The 16,364-nt window shown below is 43.9% G+C and overlaps 1 protein-coding gene and 1 long non-coding RNA gene across 25 annotated transcripts in view; both read left to right on the top strand.

Annotated features, from left to right (window-relative positions):
* Nucleotides 1-14,815, top strand: part of LOC116427086 (uncharacterized) — a 48,243-nt gene extending 33,428 nt beyond the window's left edge. For 10 of the 24 annotated variants that reach the window (XR_013000111.1, XR_013000114.1, XR_013000110.1 and 7 more), the window contains 16 exons: nucleotides 551-727; nucleotides 1,310-1,581; nucleotides 2,040-2,313; nucleotides 2,394-2,810; nucleotides 2,892-3,495; nucleotides 3,580-3,755; nucleotides 3,833-4,821; nucleotides 4,901-5,083; nucleotides 5,154-5,307; nucleotides 5,391-5,581; nucleotides 5,656-5,829; nucleotides 5,898-6,060; nucleotides 6,378-6,564; nucleotides 6,653-6,756; nucleotides 7,940-10,213; nucleotides 10,346-14,815. Coding sequence is in view for 1 of the 24 variants with exons in the window: in XM_031977031.2 (XP_031832891.1) it covers nucleotides 712-727; nucleotides 1,310-1,581; nucleotides 2,040-2,313; nucleotides 2,394-2,810; nucleotides 2,892-3,495; nucleotides 3,580-3,755; nucleotides 3,833-4,821; nucleotides 4,901-5,083; nucleotides 5,154-5,307; nucleotides 5,391-5,581; nucleotides 5,656-5,829; nucleotides 5,898-6,060; nucleotides 6,378-6,564; nucleotides 6,653-6,756; nucleotides 6,959-6,987 (3,933 nt within the window). In the remaining 23 variants the exon portion in view is untranslated. Of the gene's footprint in view, nucleotides 1-550; nucleotides 728-1,309; nucleotides 1,582-1,665; nucleotides 1,742-2,039; nucleotides 2,314-2,393; nucleotides 2,811-2,891; nucleotides 3,496-3,579; nucleotides 3,756-3,832; nucleotides 4,822-4,900; nucleotides 5,084-5,153; nucleotides 5,308-5,390; nucleotides 5,582-5,655; nucleotides 5,830-5,897; nucleotides 6,061-6,377; nucleotides 6,565-6,652; nucleotides 6,757-6,958; nucleotides 6,989-7,939; nucleotides 10,214-10,345 lie in introns of those variants that run through there. The other 14 variants (XR_013000125.1, XR_013000123.1, XR_013000122.1 and 11 more) reach the window with 7 other exon arrangements.
* A 624-nt stretch (nucleotides 14,816-15,439) lies between these two features.
* The window catches only part of LOC116427088 (uncharacterized), a 92,833-nt gene continuing 91,908 nt past the window's right edge, over nucleotides 15,440-16,364 (top strand). Inside the window, exon 1 of the long non-coding RNA XR_013000133.1 lies at nucleotides 15,440-16,091. This is a non-coding gene — a long non-coding RNA (uncharacterized LOC116427088). The remainder of the gene's footprint in view (nucleotides 16,092-16,364) is intronic.

The following is a 16,364-nucleotide window of genomic DNA, read 5'->3' as shown; positions in this document are numbered from 1 at the left end:
GACGGTGACTAATAATATTCCCAATCGTCTCTGCGCTTAACCGAAATTACGCTACTTTTAGTGCATTCCTTAGACTCGATGAAGTCGAGTTTGCAACTAAACTCGTTACCGTTCACGACTACATCCGCCGCGGTGTGTTCGGAGCGAGTAAAGTTTCGAACTCCCTGTACTCTCATGTTAAAATACGTTGAATTAATCTTTTTTCAACTCGCGACGTAAATTTCGGTGTTTCTACTCTGAGACACAGTCCTCTCGCTTGAACTTTGAAAAATATGCTTGGATTAACTCGTTTTCCTTTTCGTTTCCCAAGCGAAACAGAATGTTAACATTCAGGAACATACTAATTACAGCAATGTCTTCTTAAAACTTCGAATGAATTTTTTCAACGAGCAAACAGTCGCGGGAACCTTTATAAACGAGTACAAGTGAAAATCTGGCGTGTTTAACAATTCTGAACAGACTGTGTCTGATCATCTTTTATATCATTAACAAACTGCATCCTGTGTTTTAAACAAAATCCGTTGACCGTGCTGTTTGTATCTGCTTCCAGAGTGTACGATGTTGGAAGGTGGACGTGCAGTGGTCTGGCTCCTTGTATCAGCCCCACGAGCTGCACGCCACCCAAACGATTCACGTACTAACCCAATTGCACCTGTTTGAAACCCACCAGTTGCAGAGTCCTGCACCGTAACCCCATGACGCATTTAACACATGGCCCGCCTGGAGAGTAAGTGGTACATTCACGCACACGATTTTTCATCCTCGTTCCTGCTCCGCGCCCCTCCGCCGCATAATGATTTACCGCAGCTATTAGCCATCCACGAGGATCCTCCGTTCATATAATTCACGCCAGTTCCCAGAAACTCGATTTTACATCAAGCAGGTCAACTGGGAACGTGAATCAGATCCCAGAGGTCTGCGATTTTCATAGACCATTTGCCTTTATGCAGTCCTTCCTATTCGAATCTTCCTGATCTGCTATCCCTTGCTACATTTGTTGCAGAAAGACGATGAAAAAGTTTGCTGAATCTGGAACAGCTTTGTTAGCTTGAAGTAACTTACTCGGAATAGCTTCTACGTTTCATCCTGGCTGATTAATCCTTGGACGACGATTCCAATAGTTCCCCTTTCCAAGTGCGCTTTAAAAACATGTTTAGGAAAGTAGATGATAGAGATCTAATTGGATGAAGCCAGAAAACGGATGCTTTCCAAGGATTAATTCTATTGTTCATTTGATCTCAGCTGAGGGGCTGAACCAAATTAATCATGTCAAAGGCAGATTCAATAGGGTATCATGTGGTTGTTGCAGTTCCAAGCATAGTGGTGCATAAAGGCAGCAGGTCGCACAGCCGACCTGAGAGTCCCACGGTGGTGGTGGGAGGAGGAATGCCCTCACTGCCGTCTTCCAGGCAAGGCTTCGTCATAGGTGGCCCAAACGGTTCATATCAGAGCAGCTCAGAGTCGGATATGATAGACGGGAATGCCAACCCCAATGTCGGCTCTTCATCCTCGCTCCATCGTACCTTGCCCTCCTGTCCATCCGACAAGACCGACACAGAGAATAAGAACTTTCGTAATAGGGTACGTCTTTAGACACTTGCTCCTGGCGTAGTTTGAAAGTCAAGTGTCAATGTATTCTAATGGATGAAACTTGCAGGTGTAAGCCATTGTTTATGGGTAGCTAACGAGCTAGATGCATGCCCGACGATACTATCTGGAGCATTAAAGCATATATAAGAAGGTAATGATACGGTGAAGTAGCAAACTCAGCTAGGCCGTTAATAGAAGTTTGTCATTGCTATAAGACAGTGACGTTCGACTCATTTTATCAGAGTTCCTGTGTGTAAATCAGTTCTGAAGATTTTAAAATGCTCTTGATGCTTGAAGGATTAAGTTATTATTGAATTTTATTTTGAGATAGTCATACTGAGTTTACTATGTCTCTATGTCGTTACCTCTAAGTACATATGGCTCACACTTGGCAGTAATTTGGCTGGTGAAAGTTTTGTAAGAGGATTGATCGGATGATTCTTTTCCAGGCGAATACGAAGGTAAAGTTGCTGGTCAGGAGTCATGCCATGAGAGAGTCGACGTCTCCCCCGAGGGAGCCACACAACGGTTCGTCCTCTCCGCACAGTCCTCAGTCGGTGGACGGAGAGAGAAAGTTTACGGGTAACCTGTCCCCTAACTCCACCAACGCCAAGCTCAACAACAACGAGTCAATGTTCAACAGTAATCTGTGCCCGAATCAGTCCCCAAAGCAAATGCGCAACACGGCTACTTCACCTACCTGTCGAGCTCCGTCGCGAAATGGTAACTGTCTTGCGCAGAAGTATATCGAATACAACTGTTCAGGGGATATATCGTTAATGACGATGTGCCGGTGATTCTAGGTCAATCTAGTCCTTCTCAAGTTCACTCACCAAAGAATAACACATCTCCAACGAACAGCAATAAGTCAGAATCCCAGCGTTCCAAGATGACCGGTTCGAACGTGATTCAGAAATGCAATAACTGCGTGAAGAACAATCAAAACGACCGACCCTGCTTGCTACAGACGCCCGTGTCACCCTCGAAGTCGGGCCAGGCGTTGCAGCACTCGCCAAAGAGCATAAACTTGGCCCAGAACGTTCAGAACAATCAGAAGTTGGAGCAACGCAGACCGAACACGTTAAACATCTGTAACAATCAGTGCGGTACACAATGCGGCAACACTTTGTCCGTGAGCAGACCGGGCTCACGGCACAAGCTGAGGCACCAGAACTCGTCCCAGGGTAGCTTCGACAGCGCCTCGCCGTGTCTGTCCAGAGGTCCGATTTTTCTCAATTCAATCATTTCCCCGAAAACTCTGCACTGTTATGATAAGATTCGTTAACACTTTCTGTACACAGACAGCAGCACAGAACTGTACACGGACAGCACCGGGATAGATCTGGAGCATTTCATCGCAGAAACCATAAATCGCAATCAGAAGGACCGCACGGTGCTGTTGAAGATCGAGAAAGATCTAATAGAATTCGCGAAGGACAAACAGAAGGTCTGCCACAAGTTCCCGAACATGTCCTCGTACAACAGGATGCTGGTGCATCGCGTGGCCGCTTATTTCGGCATGGAACACAACGTGGATCAGTCCGGTTCAAGCGTGGTGGTGACCAGGACGAAGAACATGCGGATTCCAAACACTCGCTTCAAGGAGCACATCAGGGACGATCTGATCCTCTCTGAGGAGCCGCGCAGAAGTATTCTGAAAAGGGATTCGAGCTCGTTCGAGGACAGCTTCAACTTCAAGTCACCCGATAGATTGTCTGGTGACTACTGTCGACAGAGTAAAAGTTTCGAAGAAAGAGAGGAGGAATACGAACGCGCCAGGCGAAGGATATTCAAAGACAACAGTGGAGATAGTGAAGTTCCTTCTTGGCCGTATTGGTCGTCTTCGGAGAGCTCCGATGCCTCTGCCAGATACCGTTTGTTGCACCCTTCGGACCATATAATGAGGTGAACAGATTAATTCTATTGAACGTGTTATTTAGATTAATTATGAGCGTAGAAGTAAAGTAAGAGTCCCTGTCGATCTGCTAGGCAAACCAAGCTGATGAAAGGGGAGTCCTTCGACGGTAGGGAGTCTTGTCGAAGCGGTGTCTTGAGGCCATCTGTTTCTAAGTCTTTCAGCTTCGGCGGTTATACCAGGGGCATGCTTTCCAGAGGGGACAGTGTCACATCTACTCACAGCGCTGGCGCTCGTCTCATGAAGCAAGGTTTGCAAATCCCCGCGTTTCTCTGTCGTGGTGAATCGCGCGAATCTCATGTCTACAGAACAGAATCTCCGTTGCAGACTCAGGTGCTAGCATGTGTTCACGATTAAGCCCCTCGAGCAGCGGCTACAAGTCGCAAAGCCAGCGTAGCGACGCCACGATATCTCCTTCGCCGTCGCCGTCGCCGGTGGCGAACATGACGTGCAGTCATACTCAAGTATCTAGTCAGGATCTCGCATCGCCGGAATCGAATAATCAGACAGTGATGTGGGCGGTCACTAGTATATCCAGCGTGCCGCCCGGTAGCATAATCATCAACCCGCAAACGAATCAGCCATACACGAATCCGGACGGCTCGATATACCGTTTCGACCCGGAGAACCCGCCAAAGTTTTATACCGCTGCTGTGTCGCCGCACGAAAATGATAGGAACGCCGTATCACCCTGCAAGAATACGGAGAACGCATCCGAGCCAACCAAAATGAACAACAACGTGAGGAACGAGGGCAACAGAAAGAGGTCGCAGTTGAATAAGAACAACGGTGGTAACTCAACGACGGTCACTCACGTGACGAATACTGCGACCTCGCCTAGCTTACCATTTACACCACCACCGCAATTGAATCCGCCGCTTCAGCATCAGCCGCAACAGCAGCAACACCAGCAGCAACACCAGCAGCAGCAGCAGCAACAACAACAACAACAGCAGCAACAGCAGCAACAACAACAGCAACAACAGCAGCAGCTGCAGCAACAGCAACAGCAGCAAGCACAGCAGCAGCAACATCAGCCTCAGCAACAAACTCTAGTCAAATCGTCATCGACGATGCAATCTTGTAATCATAACCAAACGGCTCAACCGTACACCACATACATACCTACCTCAGAATCGTACAACCAGGGTGTTTATCCACCCCCCGTAGGACAGCAAACTGTGATGATGGCTCCTCATCCGAACCAGGGTCAGCCGAATGTACAGAATAACGGCCAAGGGGATGTATTTAATCAGAATTCAGTTTACGCGAATTATGCAGTACCTGTGCAACAAGGACCAGTGTCGCAGACAACGGTAAAGAACGTTTGGTACTTAGGTATTTGATGATAAATAGTGGTTACTGTGGAATTACAGTGATTGCGTTGTTGTTTAGGAAATAACCGAGTTGTCTGGATATTTTATGGGTATGAGTATCTATGATCAGCGCGTATCCGGTGATAATCATTCTACGCCGCCGCATTCTTATCCGCAACCGCAACCATCGGCACACCAGGCGGTGCAGAGTGTACAGTCCATGCCGCAGAACTACTGGCAGCCGCCTCCCAATTCAGTTCCGGTACACTTTTCTAGACGACAGCATTGAAACATTCTTATTTGTTATATTATTATTCTTTTTTTCATTCTAGCCGCAACAAACAATGTATTTCGTACCCCCGCCTGGTACAGCGCTTTCGGTCAGTCAGGGTCCAGGTGATAGGCAACAGTTGCATCAGCAACAGAGATACACCACGAATTATTCTTTTAACGCGCAAACTATGACGCCTCCGAGCCAATCGAATTGTAAGCTGTCCTATATCCTTCAACATATTTTTACAGAATCGCCTCTCTATTGATTTGTTTTAATTATACACGTTCTATTTTAGCTAATTATGTGGGCAGCTATCCAGTTCCTTACAATTCGGTACCCGCCGTGACACCGACACCAGGAGAGTACAGTTATCAGCCGCCGGTTCACATGGTCCCCACGTATTACCCGCAAGGACAAGCGGCGATTCAACCACAACCCGTCATGTACAGAGTACCTACGCCCCCGAATACCCCGACTTCTAATCAGGTACTCGATCAAGAAACATTGGTGTCATCGTAGCTAGAAGTTCCCTGTGCAACCTGGAATTGATAATTTTACAGATGCCAGGAATGCCATTGATGTACGTCAATTCAGGCAATTATCCACCGCCAACGATGGTGTCCAATGGAACGTTCGGTCATCAAGTCGGGCACAACGGCGCGTCCCCCGCGCCTCCTGGAACGTACATGGCCCCCGCGCTGGTTCCCAATCTCGTTATCAGGCAGAATGGTCCTGTAAGTATTACGTTTCTACTCGAGAAAGATCATACTAGACCGTTATCAGCTTCAGTACTTCTTTGTAGGTTGTTGCCGGTGTTCGAGCTTCGACACCAGGCAATTCTCAGAGGACCAGCAGGTCACCGACTCCAGCACATGAGCTGTTCGGAAGTGGGAGCGGGGACAGAAGCGCACAACCCCAGCCACGCTACCCACTGCCAATGTATCAGGGTGTCCATCTTGTGCAAGGTGTGTATCATCCGTGTTTAACCCTTTGCACTCAGAAGGGGACTCTCAGTCACCGATTGATTTGATGTAAAACTATGAAGTCTGATAGTTAATGTTAAACTTTGTGTAATGCCCTGATACGTGAAATATTGGAATGAAATAGTTTTGTCCCTTAATGTACTTGTGATTCCCCTTCGGATTAGCTTCAAGGAATATCGTCTTCGCCTCGTCAGAAAATGTTAAACATTTCCAGTGAGAAACTTCCGAGTGCAAAGGGTTAACAAAGTCACGCGACATTTCCCATATAATATGGTTTATATTGTTCCTTGCGTCTTTAGGGGATATGAGATTGATGCATCCCGGAGTACCAGCTAATCCGCGGCTGCAGTATGCACCAGTACCATCACCACCTGTTGTTCAAGGTTGTCCACGACCGTACCGCCCGCCTTCATACTCGTCGAACACCTCAGGCGCTGGTACACCCACCTCGTTCGATGGCAGAAATCAGAAAATTCGTAAACAGAGGTAACCTGTCGCTGTGCTGTTTCATCAGTGAGCTTGTATTTTAGCACAAGTTCACGTATAACAACAGTAAACAAACTTTCTTGGGCAGGTCCAAAGTAACATCGTTGCCACCGACTGGCCCGCGGCCCAATCTTTATCAAACTCCTTCCATGCCGTCGCTCTCGTCCAACGTACCGGAAGATCTCAGAGGAGGTAAGGATCGACCAGTGACATGATTTAGATTGAATAAGATTAGATGTTCGGCTCGTTTTTCGGTACGTTCTGCTTGGAAAGCTCTCTGTTTACTTTCTCTACCTATTTTTTGTTCCGCTTACGAAAGAACGAAAAGAAAAAAAAAGAAAAAGAAATGTGTGACACAACTTTTGACACGTATCTTGTGTATCCCCTTTAAAAGCGAAACCTGTGGAAGACAATATGATCTAAGGTACAGAATCTTCATCAGTAATAAAATACTACAACGAACACGGTATAAAACCACATCGTTTACCATTAGGCGCTTCTTTCACACCGCGTTCAGTTCGCTTCTGGTCGATATTTGCTCGTGTGGAACTATGCCTGGAACAGATGCTTCCTATTTTTCCTACCGGTGAATTCGATTGCACAAGTTGTCCCGTGCTTGAGTTGTTTCTCGCTGACGATGAAAATGGGAAGCTTAAGTTTTCAGAGCATTTTCGATACAACAATGCACTGTACGCTTACACGCTCATGCGCACAGGCGATGTTACAGTGTTTCCTCTGTATAAGCTCGTTGCTTGTAATCGCGAATCAGAAGTGAAATTTAAAATTTTCCTGAGACATCATTTGTATGAACTACTAGTTTCAGTAATTATTCATTGATTTATCATTCTCAGACGCGCTAAGACGTTCGAGCGAATCTTATAACGAGGAAGCACTGCGCTATGCAGAACTATTGCCTTCAGACCTAGACAAAGTGAATGCCTTTTATCGCACAATTAATTTGTTTCTTATTATCTTTTCTGTTCGAGTGAAATTATCTAGCGTTAGGCTTTTGTATCGCACGATTAACGGTCGCGCGGTTAAAACACCACGGTTTGCCATACAGAGAAAAGGAAAAAAAAAAGAAAAGAATCGAATCCAGTAATATTCGTCACAATGTTCACGTGATCCGCCTTCGTGTGATCTCTATTCGTATTTACGCTTTAGATTGACCGTTCACGGTGTGTCTCGATTATTACACACGTTGTTCTTATCGCAGTCCTAATTTGCACATAAAGACAAAACAATTGAAAAAATCTAAATATATATATATATATATACATATATTTATATATATTCATATATATATATATGATAAAAATCAGTAATTCACCGGCATTTGTATGTGACGAAGGCACGACGGTCGCGGAACGACCAGTGCTGCTCTCAGAAGTAATGTTCTCGTCTTGCAGCGACCGTGAAGGTGACAATCACTCGTCGAAACCAACTGGTACAATATTAGGTAGCTGGTCCAACCTGAGAAGAGAGAAAAATGGGTGGGAAGGTGAGAGACGAAACGAGAGAAAAAAAAGAGAGAGACAGAGAAAAGAGAGAATAAGGGCGAGACACAAGATGAAATAAACGTGAGAAAACAACGTCGCAGGATTACGAGAAAAACGAACAATTGGAACCGGATGTCGGACCCGTGGTTCAGCGACGCAACACGACAAGATTCGTAATTAATTCGCTAATCCCGTAATTATTTAATCATCCACGGAGGAGAGGGTACGCGAACGCACATCGCCGCCACCGAAATATATATGTATAAATATATATTTATATATATACATCTCGAGGAGAACGGAGAACGCGTTTTGCAGCAAAAACGGTTCATCAAAAACAACAACAACAACAGAAAACCCTTTTGATAAAAACGACCGAATCCGATGGAACAGTCGCCTGTATATCGATTAAGGAAATTCGAACTTATCATCAAGATCCAATTTGGGGAATATTAAAGGGTGGGTAGGGGCAGGGGGTGGGGGGCTGAAAGAAATTCTATACAAGTGTGCTCATAGGAAACAGAGACGAGAGAATGTGCGTTATTATTCTCATTCGTTGTTTTTTTTTATATTTTTTTTTCATCTTCGAAAGGCGTGGAGCACGATAGACAACACACAGCGATACACAGAGAGTTACTGAACAGAATTTTACCTATTATAATTATTATATATTATATATATACATATATACATATGTATATGTGTGTATAAATATATACACAGTATATTATATCTGGAGATATTTTAATCGCGGTTTTACAGATAACTATATGAATGTGAGATTTAATTTTAAGGAACGATGAAGAAGTGGTACTTTTAAAAATACATAATGAAACACACACGCCAGAGGACACACCGAACAAAAAGATACATGGAGATTACCTGGACCAACCGTGAAATGGATGGGCCAAGGGAATTCCGTATATAATAATAATATACACTAATGTACGAGTATTATAATGTACACGTTGCTGAGTACGTTTACAATTTGCTGGCGAGGATCCCGCTGGATTCGACGATCGTTGCTCATTGATTCTCCTGCGTACTGCCACCAAAGAGTTGTTTTAATTCTAACGTGACGCTAGAACTGCCGGACAGATGAATTTTTCATTTCATAATTATAAAAATAGCGAAAGAGAATTCAGAAGATATTATATTAAATTATCTTTTCTCTTGATACGTACACTGCAATGCAAACCTATCGAGATCTCGACAAGGGAAATATTTAAAAAAAAAGTGATGAATGCGTCACTTCGACTGTTCGGTGGTTCTAGTGTTAAAGGGAATTAAGGGAAAAATCGCTGCCGGTCGCGATCCAGAGTGAAATTATTTGCTACCTCAATTTTTGATATCGAGAAAACGCTTTTAGATGTCGGCCTTTTTAACGAGAAGGTTCAGAGCCCTTCGATGAAAGCTTCTGGTTTATGTTTCGCAGGATTGTGAGAACGCTGACACAGTTAGAGATTTTTTTCTTTGATCTCTATGATGCGGTACAGGTCTTTCCAGACTCTCGATTGAACCGTGAAATTGTACCTTCGTGAATTAACATATAATTTATTAACTTTACAACGGTATTAGAGAAGCGTTACTTTGCATCGACTTAGAAGGGGCATTAAGAATAAGAAGCCTGATGAAATGATCCGCAAGCGTGTTCTAGTTTCTTTGACATCGTTACCGTCTCGATCTTCAAATCTTCGACGAACAAACCGTTTTCGGTACACGTTAACGCCGCTCCGAGTGAACCTGTAAACGTATTCAGTACATGGTCTATATATCTAGTTCGACACAGAAGTAGTTAAGTAGCGCGAAACCATCACAGCTTAGCAATTCATCAGAGAGAACCTGGTCGATGCGTCTTTCAGACATCGTTTTTCACTTTTCGTTCCGCCTGTCTAGAAGAAAATCGAATTTGATGTTCAGTCAGAGCGCTGTCTTTAAGGGGATTCACTGGCAAATGGACATACGTTGTCCTTTGAAGCGTTGAAAAATGTTTTGTCTGGAACACAGGATCACGGGGTACACGAACATCGATGTCCCTAAAGTTTACATCTGAACCAACAACTTAAAGAGGAATTGGAATTTTATACTTCATTCGAACCCAAAACACGCCAAAGGAAGAAGATTACCGTGCTTTGACTATCAAGCCAGAGGTATACATCCATATTTTGATAAAGTAGAAATTAAACCAGCCACTGTTTAACAACGTCAGTTGTCCAGTATCTTTAGCACTACTAAAATTAGTTTCTTATGTGACACCTTGTTAAGCCAATGTTTAATTTTAGATTCAAATATCCACGAGTAACCGAGCTGTTAATGTTCCCTGGAAGACCCTGGCTCGAGGAAAGAACATTTTTCAAGCGGTGAAACCCTTTAACCGGTATAGCAATCCAAGGATAGAACCGTTAATAGAAGAGAGTACACACACGGTGTAACTATGATTCGTCTTCCAAAGCTTCTCACGGCACGCTTCTAAGTCACAAACACGACACACAGTTCACAGGATGTCCGAGCTAACGAGCAAGCACAGAGACGCCGTTTCTCAGAGCCCGATTCTATCCGCGTGTGTATATCAGTTCGCCAGCGGTGATGGTAACGCGTGATCGTCGTAATTAAACAGAGATTAAGAAGAAAAAAAAATTAATCTTTTCGTCTGTGAGGAAAAGAAAAGAAAAGAAAAGAAAACGTTTAACAATTCACGGATCGACGCGGCTCGAATCCCTGGAGGGGAATGTTGTTCGGTCGCTGGATCCTGTTCGGTCCGCGTTGATCCTTGACCGGGAATTAAAAAACCAAGTGGAATCCATCCAGAAGCTTCGCTTACGGTGAATTGTACTTCAGAACGTAGGTGAAGGTGTGCCTGTCTTTTTACTAGATCTCTGGGATCGATCGATGAGAGCCGTTCGATTCCTGTGAACCGGTTTCCCATGCGAAGCCGAGGTCCGAGTCGATCGGGAACCGGGGACCAACAAAGGAAACATTGTTGGTTCGATAACGCGAACACCGGACACACACGTTAGCCAGACTTCGATTCTAAAGAGATGGGCGCACAACCGTAGTGTTTAACTGTACCTAAAGTCGTCGTAGTGATTAAAATGAAGATAATTGTACCTATAACGAAAAGGAACACAAAACACACACACACACAAAACACACACACACACACACACACACACAGATACACGAAGCAAAAAAAAAGCAGTTCACGAATCTCTCTAAGACGTAATTAACAAAAACAGAAAAGAAGAAAAAAATATATATAACGAAACTGGATTATCGGCTATGGAGAGGAACCGTCCGCGAGCAACGTGCGATATTATCATTTCTGTGTATTGACTGTACAGAATGTCCGTTGCTAATTAGAAAACTCGTGGAAATTGCGTATGGAAACGACTGATGGGACAAGGATTCGAAATTTTACTCGGGGAATCGTTCGGTTCGAAGAGAATCAATTGTATACTCAAGTTCGAGGATCAGGTTGAATTTTATTTGACATTTCCCATTTGTGTTGTTTCGTCCAACAGATCCATTGTTCTTCTTCGAAATCTCACTTTGCTTTCACGTTTCAGGACAGCCTGTACGCCGTCGAACGATCGTTGCTCGCGGGCGGATGCGCGAATGTACGCGCGACCGGAACAGCTGAACCAAAGTCGTAATCGCCAATTGCACGGTCACGTTTATTTATTTACTCATTTCGCTCGCGTGTACGCTTTTATCGGACGCTCGACGCCCCCGCGCGCCGCCCGGCGATATTTAATTGACCGCGCGCGCGACCGTTTACGTATCCATTTACTATTTATTTCGAACGAGGCTTCGACGAGACCAGCAGAGGGGAACGTCGGCGCGGCAACCAGGTGCGTCAAGCGTCGTCGCCACAAGTGATTTTTCGTAAAATTCGCCTGGGCTATTCTAAAAAGTAAAAAAAAGTGAAAAAAAATACAATGCTAGAATGCAGGGATGACAGGAGAGCGAGAGACATAGAGAGAGATAGAGAGAGAGAGAGAGAGAGAGAGAGAGAGAGAGAGAGAGAGAGAGAGAGAGAGAGAGAGAGAGAGAGAGAGAGAGAGAGAGAGAGAGAGAGAGAGAGAAAGCGCGAGAGAGCGAGAGGATGTCGATGACGATGATCGACATCCGGTCGTCGGATGATCGAGGAACTATTAAACTAACGATCGAGGAGAACGGGTGATAAAGTCATTGTAAGTTTCGCAAGACCTCACGTTCGTTTCCTACTATTTTTGTATGCAACATAAAACAAAAGGGGATTGATGCTAGCGAGAATGATAGAAAGAGAGAGAGAGAGAGAGCGAGAGCGAGAGAGTGAAGAAATTCGCGTGCGAGAAGCATGTAAGGGAGCGAGGAAGATGGAGAACGAGCAGCACGCGTTTTATTAGAAGAGGAAAAGAAGAGGAGAGGAAGTTTTCGACGCTTTTCATTGAAAGTTCGCATCTTCCTGATCACCTTCCGTTGACTGCACCGCCAACGTCGATGACGCTCGTTAAGCGTTTACTATTTAAGTTCGAACAAATTTTGCTTGGTCCTTCGCACACGTTTCGCCGTTAAATCGCTTGGTGTTCGCGTTTCTGACTAGCCTAGACGACATATTCATTTTCCCCCCCCTTGTAATCGTGATCGACTGACTTTGCGGGAAGCCGGGGAACGTTCGAGCAGCTTATCGTTCCCCGCGCTTCCCGTGGTATTTGGACTGTTCTCGCAGAGCGAGCAAACGAGAATCGGGGATCAGTGACTGTCGGTCGTCGTTGTCTCAAATTCCTTTGTTTCTGTTCGAAAAACTGTGCGGGACGCAGAAAACAGATCGCGATCCGTCACTGATCTCTCCGGGGACTGTCGATGGGTGAAATTTGATCCTTTTTAGAAATAAAATCGACATGCCAAGCATCACAGATGATCGAACAACTTGCATAGATATTACTCTCTCACTTAGAACATTTTCGATTTCATTCGTTTCTTTTTTTTTCCTTTTTGTTGTCGTTGTCGTTGTTGTTAGTTCTAATCGAAACATCCTCTTGTTTTTGTGATTGGAGTTCCGGTGTTCGATGAACGAGCAATGCGCGTAAGTGGTTCAATGTCTTTTGTTCGTTATTCGAAGAGCTGTCTTTCACGTGAAAATTTTGCCCATCTCTGCATCAGACGTGTTTTAGCTGGCGTGAAACTCGACGTTTCGTTGTTGAAGAGTGAAGTATCCTGCCACGATTTCGCCCTCAGTGAACATGTTTAAGGCTGGATGTCCTTGAACCGATGTGACGCCAGATGCGAGTCCCGAGCAGCTTACAGTTTCATTTTTCTCGCGGATCATGCCCGATCGTTTGCTCTTCGTTTCTGCATGGTCTCAGCCATCTTCCTAACAACTCTGAAACTGCTGATGCTTAACAATTCTCACTAGCAAAGGTCATTCCCTGCGTTCTCTGCGATAAGTGTAGACAGGTAACTGCCATGTAGCTCCACTTTTAGGATGCTCGAGAGATCATTCATCTATCAACCTCGTTCCCAGTCTTGATCACAGGTCATAATTTTTCACCTCCACCTTTTGTTTGTTCCTTTTCACCTCCACGTCACATACCTCTGCTCCCTGACCGATGTTCAACTCTGCGGCTACCTCCTCGTCGGTCTTGAGAACTCCGTCCACAGACTTGGTTTACTCGGAACGAATGTATTTTTCATCGATAGTTAGTTTTCCTTCCTCCATTTAACCGTGCAGCCACTACTCGACGAAAGGGACAATCTGAAGCACTTGCCACTCAGTTATCATAAAGTTAGAAGTCTTATCACCAGGTAACATTGTTCTCGGACACACTTTCTCGGTAGCTTAGATCCGTTCGGTTTGGACTGAGCGTATGCGGTCTGAGCTCGCGACTCGTACTCTTAATTATCAAGACACAAAGGGAAAGGAACGGAACAACAAACTTATACTTGTTTGGGGTATAAGCAACAGGGAGAATGTTCACAGACATGTTCACTGATCGTTTGCGGGCCGAATGTTGAGATTGATGTTAACTCTTTGAGGCCCAGGTTTGGCAGATACTCGAACCAGTTGGATGTACGTTGAACAAGGAATTGTATAATTTTTGTGCGTTGATTAGCGAGAGGAAGCTTTCTGCGACATTGTACACTGATGATCCATCAGGAATGGAGCTTCATTTCCCAGAGGAGACGATTCATTCGAAGGTATATTCTGAGTAATGTCATGGGTAACGAACTGTAATTATAGTCCTCTTCCCAATGTTCTTAATTGGTTCAAGGGAAACGAATGGTCTCTGAAAAGAGGTTGTTTTCACATCTGAATTATCCTCTCATATCATTTCAATTCTTTCAGTTGAATTTTAATGGCGGAGTTCCGTTCCCAGTGGATCATGTTGTAGGATATAAAAAAAAAATGGTACAAAAGTAGTTGCGGGGATGGTGAAGCAGTATGATCCTCAAAGAGTTACACGGAGGAGATAAGTTGGATGGAATGAATGGGTGGGAGAGCGTGTGTGCGTGGGAAGGGAAGAAAAACACCATGGAGAACCACGACGAATCGAAGAGGATTCGTATGCAAACGCATCGCGAAGGTGACCGAGAAGGTGAAAGCGAGATTAGGAATCGTATGATGGAAACAAAGAGCTATACTACCAACCCAAAGATGCACAACATCATAGAGAGCCGGACAATTTGATAGAACTCATGTCAGTCTAATTATATTTCTTGTTATATTATATACATATATATATATATATATAATATTTTCCAAAAACGAATTATATATAATTCAATAAAAAAAAGACACTCTCGTTTGATACTCCGCGAGACCATTAAATTATTTCCGCGGTCCATTATATTTTTTATACATTATTTATATATATATATTATTTATAATTTTATCATTTCACATTTTTGCCCCTGAAGTATTCTTTCCCTTCCAACGTCTCTCATTTTGTACAATCGAATCTCCCGCTCATTTCAACCGTCAAGGTTCAGTGCCGTACACCCAAGAATACTCGCAAGTGACTTACAATTTATTCGAACGTATTCAATCTTCATAAATATTCAAAAAGATTTACAAATATTTAGATTGATGACGTTTCTTTTAACACTAAAATACAAACACTGATAATCGAAATGTTTAGTGAAAGAAAAAAAAAGGTGTAATTTGAAATCGTGGAAAATGTGGTTTCTATTAGGAGCCAGGTATTGACGACGCGTCGTACAGCCCTGAGCGACAGCAGCACCTCTAGCGGTCAGCCATTCGAAATATTCATTTGCAACGGTTTCTGTTTCAACCGTGGAGGGACGCTCGGATTGTTCCTCAGAAAATCAAGGGGAAAATGGGTTTAAACGATGCCTCGACCGTTTTGAATGGTAAGCAATTGGAACCACCATCTGGTTTCAAGTAATTAGCAATAAATCAACGTCTGTCATTGTAAGATATCCTTGTTTGATTATCTAGTTTATACCTGACCACACGTGCCCAATGTAGCTCGGTCAACAACAGGTCCGTACATGGTTTGCACGGTTCGTTCACAGAATAATTCTCCACAAATATTATTACAGTGGTTCAGGGAAAAGGTGACTCTGAACGTAAACATTTCCTATGTCCTTCCTTTCCAGATTCCGGGTCAGTCTTTCCTCAAGTTCGGTGCTGCGAATATCGCGTGCTCAGTTGCCGCTAATGTTTACCCACGCTCATTTCGTTTCACAATTAGCGTGCTCGGTTGTGTGTATGCGGAATGACGGCGAGAATGATATCGACGACCGCGATGATTACGTGGAAGTGGATCGAATTCGATTAATCCGTGAATTTTAGTTTTAATCGAAGGATGCTAAGATCAGTTAGTCAAAACTTTTCCATCTGTAATTCAATATGGCACTTGGCGGGAGAAATATTTGAACACTTCACTGGTCATAATCGGTTGAACGTAAGTTTGTAATTAGCGTGCGTGGATGTGTGTGTGAAAGATGACTGCAAGAATGAGTTGATGATCAAGGGAACAAGGTTGTGGATCAGTCAATTGGAGCCCAGGGACGCCCAGATGGGTAAGTCAAAGTTATATGATTTGTAATTCAATATGGCGTACTGTAATATTTTGAATAATATCAGCAATACATAGTACCATTTATAATTAGATATTATGTGAAGCTTAAGCTCTTGACTTACAACATCGTGTCGGCTTGAATTAAATTTATTTATGAAGAATAAAAATAATTTCACATAAATTCAGTTTAAGGCAGCGGTTTCTAACCTTTACGCTACTACGCTTACCTAAATAAAATTTTTTTTCGCGCCACCCTATCTTTTAATAGATGTAA

The sequence above is a fragment of the Nomia melanderi genome, chromosome 14 (assembly GCF_051020985.1).
Source record: "Nomia melanderi isolate GNS246 chromosome 14, iyNomMela1, whole genome shotgun sequence".
In the NCBI taxonomy this organism is placed as follows: Eukaryota; Metazoa; Arthropoda; class Insecta; order Hymenoptera; family Halictidae; genus Nomia; species Nomia melanderi.
This window is presented reverse-complemented; position numbering and strand designations above follow the sequence as displayed.